At 35.6% G+C, this 22,592-nt stretch overlaps 2 protein-coding genes and 1 pseudogene across 3 annotated transcripts; all 3 read left to right on the top strand.

Moving 5' to 3' along the window:
• The first annotated feature begins 543 nt into the window (after positions 1-543).
• LOC117334774 (putative amine oxidase [copper-containing]) lies at positions 544-8,749 on the top strand. Of its 2 annotated transcripts, XM_033894574.1 has the most exons (3): positions 544-600; positions 5,801-7,880; positions 8,284-8,749. In XM_033894574.1, exons 2-3 carry the CDS (start codon positions 5,805-5,807, stop codon positions 8,581-8,583), a joined length of 2,376 nt encoding a protein of 791 aa, XP_033750465.1. In that variant the 5' UTR covers positions 544-600; positions 5,801-5,804; the 3' UTR covers positions 8,584-8,749. The 2 variants fall into 2 exon arrangements, with proteins under 2 accessions (XP_033750465.1, XP_033750466.1); XM_033894575.1 differs by lacking the exon at positions 544-600 and having other exon boundaries at positions 5,564-7,880.
• Positions 8,750-10,386: 1,637 nt separating this feature from the next.
• Positions 10,387-19,856, top strand: LOC117334775 (annotated as a pseudogene).
• A 292-nt stretch (positions 19,857-20,148) lies between these two features.
• Positions 20,149-22,012, top strand: LOC117334776 (zinc transporter ZIP1-like). The gene has a single exon (XM_033894576.1). It carries the CDS (start codon positions 20,307-20,309, stop codon positions 21,345-21,347), a length of 1,041 nt encoding a protein of 346 aa, XP_033750467.1. The 5' UTR covers positions 20,149-20,306; the 3' UTR covers positions 21,348-22,012.
• The last annotated feature ends 580 nt before the right edge of the window (positions 22,013-22,592 follow it).

Genomic DNA, 22,592 nt, shown 5'->3' on the forward strand with positions numbered 1-22,592 from the left:
AAACATGACTTTTCTTTATTAACGATTTCACTTCAGCATCATACAATGTTGGCACTGGTGTGATCTCCTCCCTCTTTCTTTAAGTTAACAACAATCGCATCAGCAGCCAGGTCAATAGTGTCAGGTCGGCGATTATGGGTATGTCCAAAATTTCTAAAAACAAAACAACAACATTGTTAAGTTCGGGCCTGGGGTCAGCTTTCAAAATTAACAACAATGTCGCCACACAACTGAATATCATTAACCGTGGCAATTGACAATGCACTGTTCCGATTTCTTTTCACACATCTCCAATCCATTTTTGTTGTTTTAATTGAAAACTTGTTCCCAGCATAAAGCAGATAATGACCCCTACCGTTATAAAAAAAAGTAGCTTGTAGCTATCCATTAGCTATTGTGATAATGTGAACTGATAGACTTGAAAATTGCGAAATAAAAGTGACCACTTTTTACCATGAATTTACCTGGTGGTCACTCAGGTGTGATCAAACCTGACCAAGGTGTGGGAATGAAAACGTTTGCCAGACAGGACTGTTGTTAAAACGCGGATATATCTACGAAAATCAACACAGAGGAAAGCAGGTCGAATCCCCTGTGATGGTAAGTGTTCAGTATATTATTTTAACTGACAGCGACTTGCAAGCTCAACTGTTTTCTTTGAACATTAATGATACAGAGTCTGAGTTGTAATTGTCAAAGTTATCAGCTGCAGTTTTTTTATTTGCATCTGTTCATTCTATTGTATGCTGACGAGATAGATGCCGTCCTGTTTTCGGAGGATATCGATGACCCTCAAAACACGCTTGATTTTTTGTATTCATATTCTGTTAACCTGGAGAAAACGAAAATTGTTGTATTTCGGAAGGGTAAACTATTCATCCAAATGGACATTGCACTTACAATGGTATAGATATTCAATTTTCTTATCTTGGGCTAATTTTCAACTAAATTGGTAAAGAAGTATTGCGTATATTGGGCTGTTTCGACCTAGCGGTGATCTGTTTTTAAAATAAAAAAAAAAAAAAAGTCAAATACTGGAAAAGTTTTTTTTTGTGTGAATGCAAGCCCTTAATCAATACATATGCTTATTTGCGGAAATGTTTGTTAATTGCAATGGATATTTCATTAAGTGACTGTTGAAGGGGCTTTCCCTGCATTCAATTAATTCTTTACATAGAGCTCACCGGATGACAAATTTTACAATGTCTTATTATATTCTATGTACCAACAGACAACTAAACTTTTCTTCTTAAAAAGTTGTCCTCTGATGCAGTTTTATCGAAAAAAATGTAGTTGATTAAATGATTTAATTTAGCATTAACTAGACTGACTACAACTGATAACATAAACTTCACATTTCAGTAATTTCCACATAGGTCATATGGTAGAACCATCGCTAGTCCGCATAGCTCATACGATAGAACCACTGTTTAGAAACCCGAATGTCCGAATCACCTTTCTTGATACTATTAATTTTCCTTGATGGCAATTGAAAGATATTTTAAACATTTAAAGCATATTTGATATAAAGTATTCAGGATTCAGACAAAAATGTATTTGAATGAACAAAACCCCGATTTACTCCATATCGTTCAAAGTAAAATGTAAACAAACTACCATGATGACAAGAGGTATACATGGATAGGAAGTGTAAAATTCCTGTTTAATATGTCAATTTTATTTTATTTCATATGGTACTTATTGACTACACAATCCATCCACAATGGACCATGGCGATCTATTTTTGTACTGTGGGAATCACTAGAGTCACGTGATATCTTATCTGTTTGTTTAGCCCAGGCCATTGCTGTACGTGGCCTATAGGTCAGTGTAAGGAGAAAACAACTATACTGCGTTGAATATCTTTGTCACTGAACGTAGAAAAGCTTATTTCTTTCTAAAAAAGTGTGTGAAGTTTGGGGAGTTTTTCCGGCACTCCAGTTTGAGAAGCTTCAGTTATTGTTTTAAAAAATATGTTTGGTGTTAAGAAAAACTTTGATACTTATTTGGTCTACTCAGAGCTTGGTCGCTTCCCTTTGTAAATTAGCCGTAAGATTGCAGCCATGAAATATCTTGTTAAGAAAGAGCTCAGTAGTGTGAGATTTTACGAGGCTCAGTTGACCAAGTATATATCCATAATGAAAAACCTTTTTTGTTGCTTTTCACTAAACAGGTACACCATGTTTTTATCCAAGATTTGAGAAACAACTTTGAAAACTCCACTATTTGTATTCTATGTAAGCATATTGTTGATCAATTTGAATTATCTTAATAAGTCTCTAACTGTACAAAATATAACTACTAAGATTAGGGTACATACTCATTCATTTAATGTTGAAACTTGTAGATATTAAGGTATACCAAGAACCCAAAGGCTCAAACCTGGACAAAACCCAATTATTATGGATTGGGGTTAAACGGGGTTGTGGTGAGGAATATTTACAAGAGAGAGGTCTTCATTGGAACCATAGTGGGAAATTTAAACTACTTGGCATTTCTTTTGATCTGACTAAGGAAGACATCACTAAGCATAATTTTGAAGAAAAACTTGTATCTGTTAAAAAAACTCTTAAATGACTGGTCTTTTAGAAACTTGAGTTATTTGGGAAAAATTACAGTTATAAAAACTCTAGTACTACCAATATTTACGCTTTTATTTTCTACACTCCCAGATCCATCAGAAACATTTCTCCAAAAAAAGTTTTTTTCAATTTTTTATGGTCGGGAAAAAAAGATAAAATCAAAAGAAATACAATGATAAATACTTATGAAAATGGGGGACTAGGAATGCCGCATGTAAAATCTTATTGTCAAGCTCAAAAAATAACATGGATAAAGAAACTATTGAATCCAGAAAACTATTCCAGTTGGAAAGTATTACTATTAAGTAAGGTGGAAAAGATGGGAGGAGATAAACTTTGGGACCTGAATAGTGAAGGATTACTGAAAATTTCATGTAAATTTAACACATTTTGGCAAAATGTAATTCAGATGTGGGCTTCCTTGACACGTGTACCTCCCACAACCCCGAATGACCAATTATCTCAACCATTGTGGTTAAACAATAAAATTCTTGTAAATAATAAACATGTTATATACTATAAATGGATAAAGAACAATGTGATTTTCATTAATGACTTAGTAAATGAGACTGGTGAATTTCTATCTTTTGAAGAATTCCAGCGGAAGTATAATATAAATACTAATGTCATAACCTTTCAAGGGCTACTCTCTGCTATTCCAAGGAACTGGAAACAAAATATTATTAATAATGGTAGAAAACTAAATTATATTGAAGGCAATTTAATTACTTCGCTTAAGTCTAACGAAAAAGTGGCTAAACATTTTTATAATCTTCTTATCGGTGAACAGCAGGAATTTCCAAACAAAGTCATAGAAAAATGGAATAGAAAGTTAGGAACTGTATTTAATTTGGAAGATTGGAAACTGATATTTAAGTCAGTTTTTTTGTTGTCAGATGATACAAACATAAGGACTTTTCAATTTAGGTTGCTTCATAGAATTATTTATACAAATTCTAGATTAATGAAAATGAAAATTGTTGAAAGTGAACTATGTACTTTTTGTATGGCTAATTGAGAAACAATTGAACACCTTTTCTGGGAATGCCCTTATGTTCGTGTTCTATGGGAATTCATAAAAAATAGATTTATAACTAATTTAAATATATTGTTTGATATGAATTGTACTTCAGTCCTGTTAGGTTGTAAGAATGACTCTCAATTTGATGTTATTAATTTTTGTATTTTACTTGTGAAAAAGTATATTTATTCCTGCAGATGTAAAAGTATTATCCCATCTATTGAAGGGATCCGGTCAATTTTTATGTACTATAAACAAATTGAAAAACAAAGTGTGATATTTTATCCCCGAACAAAGGCAAACCGAATAAGAGAAAGATGGATTTCTATCAGCACAGCACTGGATCTAGTTAATAACTAATAATATTAAGTAAGATTGAAAATATATTTTGTACTAGACAGTAAAAGTATATATGTAAGCAGAAGTAAGAATTAATCAAATAGCCATGTTTTGTTTCTTGTAGCAATGTGTTTATATATGTGAACTTGGAAAAATAAAGAAAGTGAAAAAAAAAGAACCCAAAGGCTGAGTTTATTATTTAATAGAAGAAAATTTGAGAAGGAAACTCATTTTATATATTTGCGCCCCGGTTATTCCCAATAGAGAAAAGTATATATTAAATCGTTTTGTTTACCGGCGCCATTCTTTATACAAGTTGAATCAATTATTTTAATTGCGAGCAAAAATTAAGTAGCTTTAAAAAAATTTAATAGATATTTAATTCACACCATGTCGGAAAATCTGTCACAAGTAAATGTTTGATATAAGGTTATTCTGCATCTAGAGATGAACTACGTTTTTGAGTGTGTGAATATATATGTTTCAGTATAAGTCATAATTGATTCAGCTGTGTTCTCCGTCATTCTATACTCATGAATTATTGTATAACATTATTGTATCTTAAAATCCTATATGCTGTGTTGCATTTGGAAATGAATTCAATTGAACGCTGATACATGTATGTAAATCAACACAGCAAAAAAAGTCAGCAGAATCCGTTGTAACGATGAGTTTCCAGTATATTATATAACTCACAACGAGTTGCAAGCTATGGTGTTTTCTTTTAAGGAATTCATGAAACAAAAACGATAAAAAAAGTAAATATTTGTGCATTTAAGCATTGATGTCATTTTGTTTTAGTTTCATCGGGGTATGAAACAAATTTTGTTTGCAAACTGTATGAATCCGCGTAGCGGATTCTGACAGAAGTTTGCAAACAAAATTTGTTTCATACCCAGATGAAACTAAAAAGTAATTGACATCAACGCTTATAATTAATTTTTGAAAATGATTTTCTAATTTAAAACATGTTTTACTGTACAATTTTACTGGTTTTAAATGGGATTCTTTTTGTCAAATCAATACGCAACGTCAATCGTCGTATTGTGACGTGACATTTTTCGCGCCATTCTCGGAATTTCTTTCATAGAAGAATGAAAAGAATTTTTCGACCAATCACATTGGAGTATTTACCATGAAAACAAAGAAAAATTAATTATATCTATATTAACTCACCTGCATGAAGAATCTCATTTATTATGCAAAAAAAGGCACAGGTCCATGCATGTATAATATATATATATATATATACATATAAGGACAGGTTGCATATTATACAACGGAGAGCGCACAGGTACAAAGATTTTACGTAAAGAAATGCACATCAGCTTCAGTATCGTACGTATGATCGAATTTCCAGAGATAGCTAACATATTTGATTTAATGAGGATATATCAGATATATATTTTGGTATGCAACATGAGGACCTGTAAGGGCAATATTTCCTGGTTAAAATGAAATGGGAGTCAGTAAAAGTAAAAAAAAAAAAAAGAAAAAAATAAGAAAAAATAAATAAATCAATCAATAAATAAATGAAAAAAAAATGTCTCCAAATCTACATTTCATTACTCCATTTATGGATTACTCAATTTATGGGGTAATCATTATTGAAGTAGTAGTAGCAAGCTGGCTTAGTTGAGTATTTTCACGAGCCAGGAATGGAACGTTGGCTATCAGGATAGAATATTGGTACAATTGTATATGAAAAAAATTATTTTAAGCTAAATATGGCTTCATATTGATGGTAAAAATCACAAGATATCGTCTAAGGAGACGGCTTGTTAAAAAGCGTTACATAGGTACCAGGACAACGGAAGTCTAAACTGATAATTTAATGTGTAAACATTTGCTATTGCAGTGAAATGGCGGACGAAAACAGAGAAAATCACCGTGAATACAAATGGCGCTTCTTAACCTTGATACTATCGCTGTTATCAGTGGTATTATTGGCAGTGATCGTATACATGGTGGCGCAGAACCAGGAATCACCAAATTCGCCCCAACTGTTAAACCCAGAGCATGGTACGACCCGCCTGGGCGAGCCGACTGAACCCTCTGAACCATCTGTGTTTCATGACCTGACAGTCACTGAAATCCGCGGTCTTGTTTCTTACTTAAACCAGGAGGAGTCCCTCAACATCACCAGTCCTCCCTCCGACGCGATCGACACCAACTACCGCTACCTGGCAGAGCTATACCTGCCCTCTAAGGATGACGTACTGAAATATTTAGATGGTGGCGGAAAACAGCCCGCTAGGGAGGCAATTGTGACTATATTTAGAGGTGCTGAGGACCCTCCTGACGTCATCGAAAGAATCGTTGGTCCTCTTCCAAATCCGACCTATATGAAAGAAGTTCCCGGGAGGCCATCCTCAATTTCTTTCATATTACGACCCTTAAGTAGTCGAGAATACGACAAAGCAGTTTTATTTGTAGAATATGAACTAGATACGAAACTTCGTGAACATCTACGTACGATTTACGGCGGAACGTTTCGCGAATGTGGTTCCGAATGTCTCGTTCTTAGCTACCTATCATACATGTCACCCAGTGTTAGCGGTGAGCAAACTCGCAAATTTTGGCTGTGGTTGACAAGAAACAAAGAGAACTATTTATTGAACAATTTAGATTTTTCAGTTTTAGTAAGAACGGAGAATTCTCTTATCTCTATTGAAGAAATATGGTTTAGAGGTATCTCTTACAACGGAATAGATGATTTCCAATCTCGCGTGTTCCTAAATATAACGAGAACACCCTGGCCTGATCCACATCATGACAACTCGTTCTCAAAGGCCGAAAGACGCGGGAAGCCGTTCTGGGACAAACCTCTTCGAAACCCTACCCAAGTTGAACCAGACGGAAAGCGATACAGTGTGAATTATAATCACGTAACCTACATGCGCTGGAGTTTCGACTTCCGGATGTCCAGTGCGTATGGACCACAAGTCTACGACATCCGGTATGATGATCAACGAATTATATATGAGGTTGGCTTACAAGAGTTGTGTGTGTTCTATTCGGCTAATAATCCAGCACAAATGTTTGCGGACCTTTTCGATTCTTATTATCTCATTGGCGCCAATGCCAGCCCCCTCGTTCCTGGAGTAGACTGTCCGTCCCACGCCACATTTATGGATGCCTCCTTTCTCAAGGAGGGGTCTGACGAACCGATCACTACGCGAAATGTGTTTTGCATATTTGAACTGAACACAGGATACCCACATCGTCGACATTTCAACTCCTATCCTTCTAGTCAGACATCGTACGAGGGAATGGAGAGTATTCTTCTCGTCTTTAGGACAATCCTCACTGTCGGGAATTATGATTACATATTTGATTTCCAGTTTTTCCAAAATGGTGCATTCCAGGTTCGAGTTGTCTCCACTGGTTTTATTTCTACTAGTTATTACAGACCGGAAGAGGATCCATATGGGTATCGTCTACACGACTTTATCACTGGAAATCTTCACCACCATCTCGTTCATTTCAAAGTCGACCTGGATGTCATGGGTACAAGCAATCGCTTTGCTACTCTGGATATTGAGCCAGAATCGGTTGACAATATTTGGTCGAAAGTCAAAGGACAAAAATATCACCAAACAAAGTTCAGTCATAATGTAAAGCGAGATGAATTGAGCGCTGCATACAAATATGATTTTAATTCGCCAAAATATCTCACATTTTATAACAACAGATCTACGAATAAATACGGCATACACAAATCATATCGTATGTTGCTACGTGGAATGAGCAAGTCACTGGTTGCGGAGGGATACGGTAATGAGCCTTCCATGTCCTGGTCGCGCTATCAGATGGCAGTGACTCGCCGGAAAGAGACGGAAGCATTCAGCAGCTCGAAGTATACCGCACTTGACACAGCAGAACCTGTTGTAAAGTTCCAAGACTTTCTGGACGATAATGAGTCTATCATTGACGAGGTTGGTACATAATAAAATGGAACACCATAGCTGTAATATATTGCTTGAAATACTTGATGGATTGATATTTGCATTGTGTAATGTAATTTCATCAATATATGATTTGACTTTGTCAATATAGATGCCGTCATCCACAATGATTTAGTTTCACGAATAAATGATTTGATGATAGTACTATGATTTATTCATATGGTATGATTTTACCCTTTTATTGTATGATCTCCATTATGTGAATAGATTTCACCAACGCATTGTTTGATACATGTATATTGATACATTAATTTTCTAAGTTTATACTTTTCAACGTTAGCTTCAGAGAATAGCTGACTTTGAACTATGCACATATTTACTTTAGAGAATATGATAATTCGTTCCTACAGTACATTTTTCTCTTTACCACCAGGATCTCGTGACGTGGGTGACTTTAGGGATGCACCACATACCTCATACAGAGGACCTCCCAGTCACCCCGACCCCCGGAATGGATGTTGGATTCTTCCTCCTACCCTTCAACTATTTCCAGGAAGACCCCGCTATAGCAGCTAGAAACGCTCTTAGAATCGAACCACGTGACAGAGCAAATCCCGGAGCCGGATTGAAAGTGGAGCGCAACGGATTGAAACAGGACTTCACATGCAGTTCACCAGACAATCCATTCTGGCGCGACATAGAGCGTGACCACACAATCCTTTTCGACGAATGACTGACATCCTTTCGCATGGATTTAATTGTTCATTTGGACGTGGATGTATCGTTCTAAACAGTAACAATATGAACTGTTGCAACGCCAAAGAAATTAACACGTGTTAAATTAGGATATCGTAACAGTTTGATTGTGTGGAAATAGCAATAAATTTAGTTCACATGTTGGCACCCTTTTGTTTAATGTTTCAATAGTTTTCGCGGGAAATCCTGGCGTTATATAGATATACCGAAATACATCGTTTAATGTAACCCCTATAAGTATTCTAGATTGTATTAACATATAAAACTTACTTATATGATAAGAGTAGGAAACAAAAGAATTAAATTGTCTTTGTTGTGTTATCCTGCGGCAGTCAATCAATGATTTGCTAAACGTTCTCCCTTGTTAAATCCTCAAGAAAGACACCGAATCGCTCAGCTAAAATCAAATTTGAGATTATGACGTAAACAGTTTCTTGAAAAAGATATGTGTTTAACATATCGTTGATTACAATATTATAGTTGTTATTGTTTTGTTTTTTTGTTTGTTTCTTTTTTTTTTTTTTGCACGGTAGTGATATAATATGAACTAATATACTGATGTTAGTGAAAATCCTTTGGAATCGTTGAACATTATAAATAACTGCAATTTGGATGTAAGTTTGAAGCAATAAAACACGAGTAGTGTTTTGTAAATTTCAACATGCAGTATTATTCATAGATGCAATAGAAATTGACACATACGCCGACAGGACACTGACTAAAGTCGGTGAGACGAAACTTAGCGATAGTTAAAGTCATGTAGCCGATAATACAGTAACTAAGCTCAACAGAAAACAGTATAGCCGGTAAGATGAAACCTAAAAATAGATAAAGTCTTGTAGGCGATAAACTAGTAACTGAGGCCGACAGCACACTGCGACTATAGTTCAGTGACACGAAACCTAGCAAAAAATGAAGTCATGTAAGCGGTTAACCTTAACTTACAAAGAAAAAAAAAAAATAACAAAAACAATCGAATTTCAGTTGAAACCAAATGAAGGAAGGAAGTTGAGAAGTTTGAAATGTGATTTTTAAATTGACAGATTTGACAGCCATCTTGGATTTCGTATTTACCTGATAAGATAACTAGGACATGAATAACATGTAAAAATATGGAATTTTTATTAGTAGCAAATATGAGAACTTCATTATCTTAAAGAAATCTTTCACCGTCAAAGATTTCTGTTCATTCTCATCGATGATCTATTTTCTGCTGGGAAGCTTTGGAATGTTTTTAATTTGATGACTTTTCTCTATTATTTTCATGATGGTCTCGTAATAGTCCAAATTCCTCATCATACAAGGTTGGCAGTGGTGTGATTTCCTCCCTGCATATTGTCTTTAAGTTCACAATAATCGCATCTGCAGCCAAGCCAATAGTGTCAGGTCGGCGATTATGGGAATGTTCAAAATATCTGAAAAAACCCCAACAAAAAACAAAAACAACATTGTGAAGTTCGGGCGTGGGGTCAGCTTTCAAAATTAGCAACAATGTCCCCACACAACTGGAATATCATTAACCGTGGCAATTGACAATGCACTGTTTCGATTTCTTTTCACATATCTCCAATCAATATTTGTTGTTTTGATTGAAAACTTGTTCCCAGCATAAAGCAGATAATGACCTCCTCTACCGTTATAAAAAAAATTGTAGCTTGTAGCTATCCATTAGCCATTCTGATAATGAACTGAAAGACTTGAAGCTTGCGAAATAAAAGTAACCACTTTTTACCATGAATTTACCTGGTGGTCACTCAGGTGTGATCAAACCTGACCAATGTGTGGGAATTAAAAGGTTGGCCAGACAGGACTGTTGTTAAAACGCGGATATATGTACGAAAATCAACACAGAGGAAAGCAGGTCGAATCCCCTGTGATGGTAAGTGTTCAGTATATTATTTTAACTGACAGCGACTTGCAAGCTCAACTGTTTTCTTTGAGAACATTAATCATAATGAGGTCGGAGGATATCGATGACCCTCAAAACACGCTTGACTTTTTTTGTATTCGTATTCTGTTTAATGAAATTTAGATGTTAACGTGGACAAAACGAAAATTGTTGTATTTAGGGAGGGTAAACTATTTATCCAAATGGACATTGCACTTTCAATGTTATAGATATTGAATTTTCTTATCTTGGGCTAATTTTCAACTTAATTGGTAACGAAGTATTGCGTATATTGGGCTGTTTCGACCTAAATGTCAAAAACTGTAAAAAAAAAAAAAATTGTGAATGCAGGCCCTAAATCAATACATATGTTTATTTGCGGAAATATGTTTGTTAATTGCAATGAATATTTCATTAAATGACCTTCAAGTTGCATCATCGGGCTATTTCCAACTTTTGAAGGGGCTTTCCCTGCATTCAATTAATTCTTTACAAAGAGCTCACCGGATGACAAACTTTTACAATGTCTAATCTTATTCTATGTACCAATAGACAACTTAACTCTTCTTTTAAAAAGGTGTGCTTCGATACAGTTTTATCGAAAAATTAAAAAAAACGTAGCTAATAAAATAATTTAATTTAGTATTAACTAGACTGACTACAACTGATAGCATAGACTTCACATTTCAATAAGTCCACATATGTCATATTGTAGAACCATCGCTAGTCCGCATAGCTCATACGATAGAACCACTGTTTAGAATGATGTATCTTTTGTTAATACTATTAATTTTCCTTGCTGGTAATTGAAAGAAATTTTAAACATTTAAAGCATTTTTGATATAAAGTATTCAGTATTCAGACAAAAATGTATTTAAATGAACAAAACCCCGATTTACTCCATATCGTTCAAAGTAAAATGTAAACAAACTACCATGATGACAAGAAGTATACATGGATAAGAAGTGTACAATTCCTGTTTAATATGTCAATTTTACTTTATTTCATATGGTACTTATTGACTACATAATAAATACATAGTGAGACTAAATTGTCATTATTTGAAATGACATTATGTCAGCATGTTTACAAAATTATGCGTGTGAAGCTTGGGGATTTTTTCCGGCACTCCAGTTAGAGAAGCTGCAGTTATTGTCTTAAAATAAGTGTTTGGTGTTAAGAAAAACTTTGATACTTATTTGGTCTACTCAGAGCTTGGTCGCGTCCCTTTGTAAATTATCCGTAAGATTGCAGCCATGAAATATCGGATTAAATTGTTGAATACCGATGACTTTATTTTAAAACAATGTTATAATGACCTTTTGGGGCATAGTATAAGCAAATATAATTGTAAACGATTTATTATGCATCTTGTTAAGAAAGAGCTCATTAGTGTGGGATTTTACGAGGCTCGGTTGACCAAGTATATATCCATAATGAAAACATTTTTGTTGCTTTTCACTAAACAGGTACACTATGTTTTTATCCAAGATTTGAGAACAACTTTGAAAACTCCACTATTTGTGTTCTATGTAAGCATATTGTTGATCAATTTGAATTACAGGTCTATGTTAATAAGTCTCTAACTGTACAAAATATAACTACTAAGATTAGGGTACATGCTCATTCATTTAATGTTGAAACGGAAAGATAATAAGGTATTCCAAGAGCCAAAAGCTGTGTTTATTATGTAATAGAAGAGAAGTTGATAATTAATCTCATTTTATATCATTGTGCCCCGCTTATTCCGAATTGAGGAAAGTATATATTAAATCTTTTTTTTAAAGGCGCCATTCTTGATACAAGTTGAATCAATTATTTTAATTGAGAGCACGAATGAAGTAGCCTTAAGAAATTTTAATAGAAAACTTAATTCACGTCTTGTCGGAAAAAATGCCACAATAAAATGTTTGATGTAAGGTTATTCTGCATCTAGAGATGAACTACGTTTTTGAGTGTGTGAATATACATGTTTCAGTTTAAGTCATAGTTAATTCAGCTGTGTTCCCCACCACTCTATCCTCATGAATTATTGTATAATATATATGTAGCTTAAAATCATATATGTTGTGTTGCATTTGGAAATGAATTCAATTGAATGCTGATACATGTATGTAAAGCAACACCACAAAAAATCAGAGGTTTTAACTGACAACGAGTTGCACGCTCTGGTGTTTTCTTTTAGGGAATTCATGAAACAAAAACGATAAAAAAGGTAAATATTTGTGCATATCTGTATTAACTTACCTGCATGAAGCATCTCATTTATTATGCAAAAAACGGCACAGGTCCATGCATGTATAAAACATATATATATATATATATATATATAAGGACAGGTTGAATATTATACAACGGAGAGCACACAGGTACAAGTTTTTACGTAAAGAAATGCACATTAGCTTCAGTATCGTGCGTATGAAACGAATTTCCAGAGATAACTAACAGATTTGATTTTATGAGGATATATGAGATATATATTTTGGTACGCAACATGAGGACCATTCAGGGTGATATTTCTTGATTAAAGTGATATGGGAGTCAATAAAAGTAAAAGAAACATTAATAAAAAATAAATAGATATGCTTTAAAACCTATTTATTGCCTAGTACTATCTAAATTTTACATTATTTTATTCATTTCAGTCTTGTTGTTTCTGTTGGAACGTTTATAATTCATGGAATCAGACATTGGTTTCATTGGCTGTTTAATGATTGTATGTCATACTGAATAATGACATCACACTTTATTCGTCATCATGAAACTGGACATTATCAGAAATTTGATTCCAAGTTCATGAGGAGATAAACTATCAATTTGGTTTGGTTTTGAATTCAGTTTGTCGATTGATTTACATTATCTGTGAAGCATATCTTTTAAAAAAACTTTAATAAACCAGGATAAGTAATAATATTATAAATCAATGAATAAAAAAGGAACCTTCCAAACTTTCTTGTACGGATCTAAAATGCACAATCTTATCACAAACAATTATTTTAGAGAAGGTTCAATGTTACTTCAGAGATACAAATCACAATACCTGAATTCTGAAGTATAGTGGTAAACTGTAATGTATACATAATGAAATGAATACAAGACTTAAATGTCATAACGATTTATTTCATATAGTACTATTTATCAATTATCACTTTCATCTTTAATACAAATTGTATAAATCATTTTCTACCACAATACCCTGTGTTATTCAACTCTCAGACCATCAGTTAATCATTACAGCTGTTGATTAACAATCTGTTTATACCACGCGTGGTATAAACTCTGTACGCATTTTGGTTGGCTAGCACGGTGAACTTTGACCCAAGCTGCAATTGTTATTGACGTCATCAATAATCTAATGACGTCACATCACCGGGTCCCGGACGTCACCGGTACACTTTATTTGCATACGCGAAATTATACTTGGGCACGTTTCCCTTTGATTCAAGCCGATATTATTGTGGTAGAAACAGGTCACACGACTCGAAATTGTTGGATATGGAATTTATTTCCCACTCGTAAGTTATTTTTTTAAAGTTTTATGTATTGATGTATATGTACTGTTATTATCATTGTAGGGATAGGGCTCGTATGCATGTTGCTTAATTCCCATTGTAGCAAAGATTATGAACCCTTTTCATTTCCTTGGTTCGAAAACAATATTTAGCTTTTTGAAAGAAATCGATCTATTCTATAGACTTTGATGTAATTTACCTTACTCCCTTTGACGTTCTATATATATCACAAAGTTCACATAATCTATTCGTATCTATATATTTTGATCATTTTTAACCAACCTTCTTTTTAAACCTAATGATCTAAATATAAAATACGTATGCTTTTAAAAATGACCAAGTTTATCTGATTTTAACATAAACAATCAAAACGATATTATTGTTTGGCCCTAAATGACCCTAGTTGTCGATGGGCTGTACAACTCAAACAAGCAAACAACAAAGCAAAGATCTGCACAATAAAATCTTCTGAAATCAAATAGAAAACGAAATTTATCCTCAATGAAGATATTGATTTATCATTCCTTACTCTATTACTACAATCAAATCAAAATCATGTAAAGCTGGAAAAGTTATTAATCTAAATTTACTTCGAGAAAATCAGCACAGAACGTATTACATAGTTTTGGACGGCACACTTTTAGAACCACATAACTTCAATGATGCTTAAAAATCCCAGTAGGGTACGTGTGTTCTGTTAAATCACGATACGTCACATTCACAAAATGAGACCTAGGATGGTGACTACGGAGCTTTTAGCAACATCAACAAGCACCAAACATGTTTTGCGTCATAGAAAGAAATAGACCAATTTCAAAATAAGAGTGTGATGTCTGCCAAAAAACATTCCCATAGTCCTTATCAATTTCTCGAAACCCTGTGTTATTAATTTCTCTCTAAGAAGCCACAGAAATTATGGTCATTGAATATGGAATCAACAGGGGTATATACTTTAATAGGTAGAGGAAGCAGGGGTGTTACTTTCTAGAAATCAACAAATGAGAAGTCGAAATCATCACACTTAAAATACAGCTTAGGTGTAGTCTGTTCCTACTGATTACGTTGCAAGACAAATAAGGTAATGTCCGATCGACATGGTCAATGAAATCGCACAAACAGACGACCACATTGTGTTTCCATGGAAAATGCTGATAATTTGTTCGAAGATCTTGTCGCCAAACTCAACAAAGATGTCGATTATTGATTCGATCATTTTCCTCTGGGCGCTAGTCGTATTTCTAACTAAGTATGCCCCTGTAGAGTTCACAATTATGTAATTTTCAACACTGATCACATTTCTTTGAAAAGAAAACATTCGTCACAAGAAAATGAAGGTCTTACTTGGAAGTTTGGAATGGGGAATAGTAATGTAAATATTGTAGCATATTGCAAAAAACAAAACAAAAAACCAACAAAAAAACAACAAACAACAAAAAAAAAAACAAAAAAAAACAATTGATGGATGAGACGCATAAGGGTTCTCCGGATCTACATATACTCTATTTATGGGGTAATCATTATTGAAATAGTAGTAGGATGCTGGCTTATCTGAGTATTTTCACGAGCCAGATATAGAATGTTGTTTAGCAGTATATAATATTGGTACAATTGTAAATAATAAAGAAAATTTAGGCTAAATATGGCTTGATATTGGTGGTAAGTACCAGCACACCGGAAGTCTCAACTGATATTCTAATGCGTAGACATTTGTTATTGCAGTGAAATGGCGGACGAAAAAGAAGATAATCACCGCGAATACAAATGGCGCTTCTTAACCCTGATACTATCGCTGTTATCAGTGGTATTATTGACAGTGATCGTATACATGGTGGCGCAGAATCAGGAATCACCAGACTCGCCCCAACTGTTAAACCCAGATCATGATACGACCCGCCTGGGCGAGCCGACTGAACCATCTGTGTTTCATGACCTGACAGCCACTGAAATCCGCGGTCTTGTTTCTTACTTAAAACAGGAGGAGTCCCTCAACATTACCAGTCCTCCCTCCGACACGATTGACATCAACTTTTGCTACCTTGCAGAGCTATACCTGCCCTCTAAGGACGACGTACTGAACTACTTAGATGGTGGCGGATAAACAGCCCTGCTAGGGAGGCAATTGTGACTATATTTAGAGGTGCTGAAGACCCTCCTGACGTCATCGAAAGAATCGTTGGTCCTCTTCCAAGTCCGACATATATGAAAGAAGTTCCCGGAAGGCCATCCTCAATTCCCTTCACATTAAGGCCCTTCAGTAGTCGAGAATTCAGCAAGGCTGTTTCATTCGTAGAACAGGAACTAGATACGAAACTTCGCGAGCATCTACGTACTATTTACGGCGGAACGTTACGCGAATGCGGTTCCGAATGTCTCGTTCTGAGCTACATGTCATACATGTCGCCCAGTGTTAGCGGTGAGCAAACACGCAAGTTGTGGCTGTGGTTAACAAGAGACAAAGAGAATTATTTATTGAACAATTTAGATTTTTCAATTTTAGTAAGAACGGAGAATTCCCTGATCTCTATTGAAGTAATATGGTTTAGAGGTATCTCTTACAACGGAATAGATGATTTCAAATCTCGTGTGTTCCTTAATATAACGAGAACACCCTGGCCTGATCCACATCATGACAACTCGTTCTCAAAAGCCGAAAGACGCGGAAAGCCGTTCTGGGACAAACCTCTCCGAAACCCTACCCAAGTTGAACCAGACGGAAAGCGATACAGTGTGAATTATAATCACGTAACCTACATGCGCTGGAGTTTCGACTTCCGAATGTCCAGTGCGTATGGACCACAACTTTACGACATCCGGTATGATGATCAACGAATTATATATGAGGTTGGCTTACAAGAGTTATGTGTGTTCTATTCGGCTAATAATCCAGCACAAATGTTTGCGGACTTTTTCGATTCTTATGATCTCATTGGCGCCAATGCCAGCCCCCTCGTTCCTGGAGTAGACTGTCCGTCCCACGCCACATTTATGGATGCCTCCTTTCTTACGGATGAGTCTGACGAACCGTCCACCAAGAGAAATGTGTTTTGTATATTTGAACTGAACACAGGAGACCCACATCGCCGACATTTCAACTTCCTATCCTTCTAGTCAGACATCGTACGAGGGAATGGAGAGTATTCTTCTCGTCTTTAGGACAATTCTAACTGTGGCGAATTACGATTACATAATTGATTTTCGATTTTTCCAAAATGGTGCCTTCCAGGTTCGAGTTGTTTCTACTGGTTTTATTTCTACTACTTATTACAGACCGGAAGAGGATCCATATGGGTATCGTCTACACGACTTTATCACCGGAAATCTTCACCAACATCTCGTGCATTTCAAAGTCGACCTGGATGTCATGGGTACAAGTAATCGCTTTGCTACTCTAAATATTGAGCCAGAATCGGTAGACAATATTTGGTCGAAGATCAATGGGCAACAGTATCACCAAACAAAGTTCAGTCATAATGTAAAGCCGGATGAATTGAGCGCTGCATACAAATATGATTTTAATTCGCCAAAATATCTCACATTTTATAACAACAGATCTACGAATAAATACGGCCATACACAAATCGTATCGTGTGTTGCTACGTGGAATGAGCAAGTCACTGGTAGCGGAGGGATACGGTAATGAGCCTTCCATGTCCTGGTCGCGCTATCAGATGGCAGTGACTCGCCGGAAAGAGACGGAAGCATTCAGCAGCTCGAAGTATGCCGCACTTGACACAGCAGAACCTGTCGAAAAGTTCCAAGACTTTCTGGACGATAATGAGTCTATTGTTGATGAGGTTTGTATATCATCAAATGGAACGCCATAGCTGTCATTATATGGCATGTCATTTTCATTATATAATATAGTTTCATCAATAAGTGATTTAATTTTGTTATGATGATATTTGATTTTATCATTATTTGATATGCTATCATTATAATATAATTTGGTTTCACCAACATATTCTTTGATTTCAACAAGGTATGATTTGATAGCAGTCACGTGATTTAATTTACCACTATAAACCAATGTAAAGAAATCAGCGCCGAAATGTACAGGAAAAATGCGTATTGTAGACAAATACCTATGTCTTTGCGGTAATCAGTGATACTTCGGGTCGAATTAAGAATTTTCAGGACTAAACACCCGAAGAACTTTTGTTGATCTTAAGAGTAAACCTAATGTATTAATGAAAAGATAACTTTTACTACTTAATATATATTTTCCAGTAAGTTTAATTTTGACGACCTACACTTTATTCAAACGAAGGAATGTCCCTTTAACCAATATATTATATGATATCACATTATGTTATTTGATTTCATCAACGACTTGTTTGATACCAGCATAAGATGCTTTGAATTTATCATTGTATGATATGGGTTCCATTGTACATGGACCCAGCATTAAATCTATATTGTATGGTTACATCATTTTATGATTTTATTCCATCCTTATACGATTTAATACTGTCGTTATGTGATTGAATTACACCGTTACATTATACGCCGTTGTCTTTGTATGATATAGTTCATCGTTATATTAACCAATTTGATCAATATATGAGAAGATGTTATCTCTTTACTATCAAGTTTCAACACTTAATTATATGCTTTCGTCATTGTATGAGTCAGTGTATTTTTTTGTACTATTCGACATTTTGTCGTTATACTATTAATTATATTATTCACAGACACCATAAAATTTCAAAATATCATTATATTATAGTATATAGTGCCGTTTTCGTTAATCGCAGCCCAGACGGTCGGACCAGGGTAAATGAAATAAGGCCGGACCTAGTGATTATATGCTACTTTCAGACAAGCACTTTCAAAGACTGTATTAACATATGTAGTTCCGTAAAAATTATGTCTGAAATATTATATCAAAAATGACGAGTCGCTTTGTCTTCATTAACAAACAGAACTCTGAGTTCAGCGTAACAAGGAATGACGCGATGCTGCTGGTAGAAGCCCGAGTTTCCTCTGGCTCTGACACCAAACATGGTGTCAGGGCCCGAGGAAACTCGGGCTACTGATGCAGTAATCCGTCAGATTTGGCGGTAGTAACAACGTTCCGTTTACTTCGGATTCCCGAAGACGCTTGTTAGAGTCGTATCCATCATATACTGAAGAGCACAATGATATTATGGCATGTTTCAATCATATCATGATGTTTGTGAATATCATCATAACGGAATCTTATAACGATACAATATCGAATTAATGAACAAAGCGTATAATATGTTGAAAATAAAATGATGGGGGCTATGTTAATATTCTAACTTTGTATTTTTCATCCATATCTTAAGAAAAATATCTTACTTTAATTTATTCACATATCTACTTTAAAGAATATGATAACTCGTTCATACAGTTGATTTCTCTTTACCACCAGGATCTCGTGACGTGGGTGACTTTAGGGATACACCACACACCTCATACAGAGGACCTCCCAGTCACCCCGACCCCCGGGATGGATGTTGGGTTCTTCCTCTTACCGTTCAACTATTTCCAGGAAGACCCCGGTATAGCTGCTAGAAACGCTCTCAGAATCGAACCACGTGATCGAGCAAATCCCGGTGCCGGATTGAAAGTGGAAGCGCAACGGATTGAAACAGGACTTCACATGCCGTTCATCAGACAACCCATTCTGGCGCGACATAGCGCGTGATCCCACAATCCTTTTCGAAGAATGACTGACATCCTTTCGCATGTATATCATTGCTTTATTTTGGATGTATTGTTCTTTAATGACAAATGATTGTTAAGCAGTAACAATGTGAATTGTTGTTACGACGCCAAAGAAAATCAACACGTGTCAAGCTAGGGTATTGTTATATCATTTCATTTTGTGAAAATAACAATAAACTCCTTTCATGTGTTGACAGCCTTTTGTTTAGTTTTTTCTATGATTTCCACGGTAAATCCTGAGGTTAATCATACCTACCGTACCATACTGAATTATAATTTAATTATATCGTTAGGGCAGAAAATATAAGAATAAAATTGTCTTCGTTGTGTTATCTTGCCGCTGTCACAGCCAATCAATATTTTGCTCAACGCTATGCTTTGATAAAACCTCAAGAACGACACATTTCTCGGTTAAATCCGTAGTTATTTTTCAGGATTTGTCCTTATGGCCATCATTTGTCGATATTTCCGGATGTCATTCTAAATTTAACATTGAGATGGTGACAGATGTGTATTATAGCCCTAAGCACCAGGGCAGACGGCCGATTTAACTTAATCTTACCTGGGCTGATAATTCCGTAATGTGTATTGGCAGTCTCGCCTGACAACATGTTGGATGTCCAAGTTGTGAAATTCCTGGTGATCGTAGGACTGTTTGTGCTTACTCTTGGTCTGGGATTGTTACCGTTACTCATCCTCAGGTGCATGCAGACACAAACCGCGCGTGGTATAAGTTTCCATAAACAAGCCCGTTATAGGCGAACTTTAAGTATACTGAGTTGTTTTGCAGCTGGCGTCTTCTTGGCCACATGTCTATTGGGACTACTGCCAGATGTCAGACGAGATCTGGCAATGGCACTGGATGCTCTTCAATTGAAAACTGAATTTCCTGTTTCAGAGTTTGCTATGGTAATTGGACTCTTTGCAGTACTGACAATCGAACAGGTTATTTGTTTTGTAAAGGAAAGAAAATCAAAACAAACATTTATTGGTCACATCAGCGGTAGTAAAACATCTCTTGTGGAAAATGACCATGGAACTATGGACGATCATGTAGATAACTGTGACAGAGCAGTAACTAACGAACATTCATCCTCGGGAATTAATGACAGGCCTTGCTATTCACCCTCTTATAGTTTGGACAAAGAAAGCAGCCATGATAGCCATATCCACTTTGTACATCAGTATTTCACACTCCGTGTACTGTGTTTGTTGCTAGCAGTATCGCTCCACTCGTTGCTTGAAGGACTAGCTGTTGGTTTACAGAGGAGCACAATGTCGGTTCTGGGGGTATCCACCGCCCTCTTACTACACAAAGGAATTCTCAGCTTCAGTCTGGGCATGAACTTGGTTCAAAGTAAACTATCGAGGCCCGCCATAATAGTGTCTGTAGTTATATTTGGGTTATCTTCTCCTGTTGGAATTGGAATTGGAATTGGAATAATTGATCTTTGGATTTCTGAAGTATCTATCCTTGTACAAGGCATTCTCCAAGGCATAGCCTGTGGAACATTTCTTTACGTAACCTTCTTTGAAGTTCTTCCTCGTGAATTCAATTCTAGTGAAATAAGATTAGTGAAAGTGACCTTTCTTATAATAGGATTTACTGTGGTGTCAGGAACTGTGTTCCTAGAACAGGAATATAATTAATGATTTAGTTGTTTTCATATTGGGGAATCAAATTCTCGGAATATATATGTATTTATAAAACATCTATAACTCAAAAAAACTTACATATTACATTTTGTTTAAGTTAAAATGAAAAATAACAAGCGATATGTGTGATGTTTGTTATTGCAAATTACGATTTTGATAATTAAATTAAGATTAATCAAGCTGATAATACTTGTAGTTGACATAGAAGGGATGCTACATGTATCTTTCGTCTTTGTAAACATCAAACACATCCTCAATTGTTCACGTCAAGCATCATGATATATTTGTTATGGTATAATTGTATGTATAATTGAAGCCTGAGGTTTAAAATTCTATAAGGGCCTCGGTGAGAGGTCAGTTAAAGAGCGGTCGCCCTCATAATCACAGGTCAAGATCCGAGGTGTGTGGTTCGCTTTCTGACCTTGTCGGTTTGTGTTTTTAGAGAAGCTGAGAAACGCGCCGGTCTGTGCTGTCGTGGACAAGACACTTTACTCTCTGGGTGACATGCGACGGGCCTTCCCTATGCTGTTCAGTGAGCTAGTCATCAACTACTACACTACAAGTTTACAAGGAGATCCGCCTCAAAATGACTCTGACTGTTCACGGGGCGATAAACCCAGCAAACAAACAAACAAACAACAAACAAACAAACAAACAAACAACAAACAAACAAACAAACAACAAACAAACAAACAAACAAGCAAGCAAGCAAGCAAGCAAGCAAACAAACAAACAAACAACAAACAAACAAACAAACAAACAAACAAACAACAAACAAACAAACAAACAAGCAAGCAAGCAAACAAACAAACAAACAAACAACAAACAAACAACAAACAAACAAACAAACAAACAAACAAACAACAAACAAACAAACAAACAAGCAAGCAAGCAAACAAACAAACAAACAAACAACAAACAAACAACAAACAAACAAACAAACAAGCAAGCAAACAAGCAAGCAAGCAAACAAACAAACAAACAAACAAACAAACAAACAAACAAACAAACAAGCAAACAAACAAACAAACAAACAAACAACTTGAATAGCTACACATCGGTACACGAGTTAAACTCTGTAAGTTTTATACCAGATCTCATGAACGTGTTGTTTAGATCATATACGTCAATATGTCATTAACAGCGACACACTTTTACGATCATTACACTTGTCTCTCAACCTCCAGGCTATCAATCACACGGTAGAGCAACTCTCAAGGTATCCATCAAACAGAAGGT

The sequence above is a fragment of the Pecten maximus genome, chromosome 9 (assembly GCF_902652985.1).
Source record: "Pecten maximus chromosome 9, xPecMax1.1, whole genome shotgun sequence".
NCBI lineage: Eukaryota > Metazoa > Mollusca > Bivalvia > Pectinida > Pectinidae > Pecten > Pecten maximus.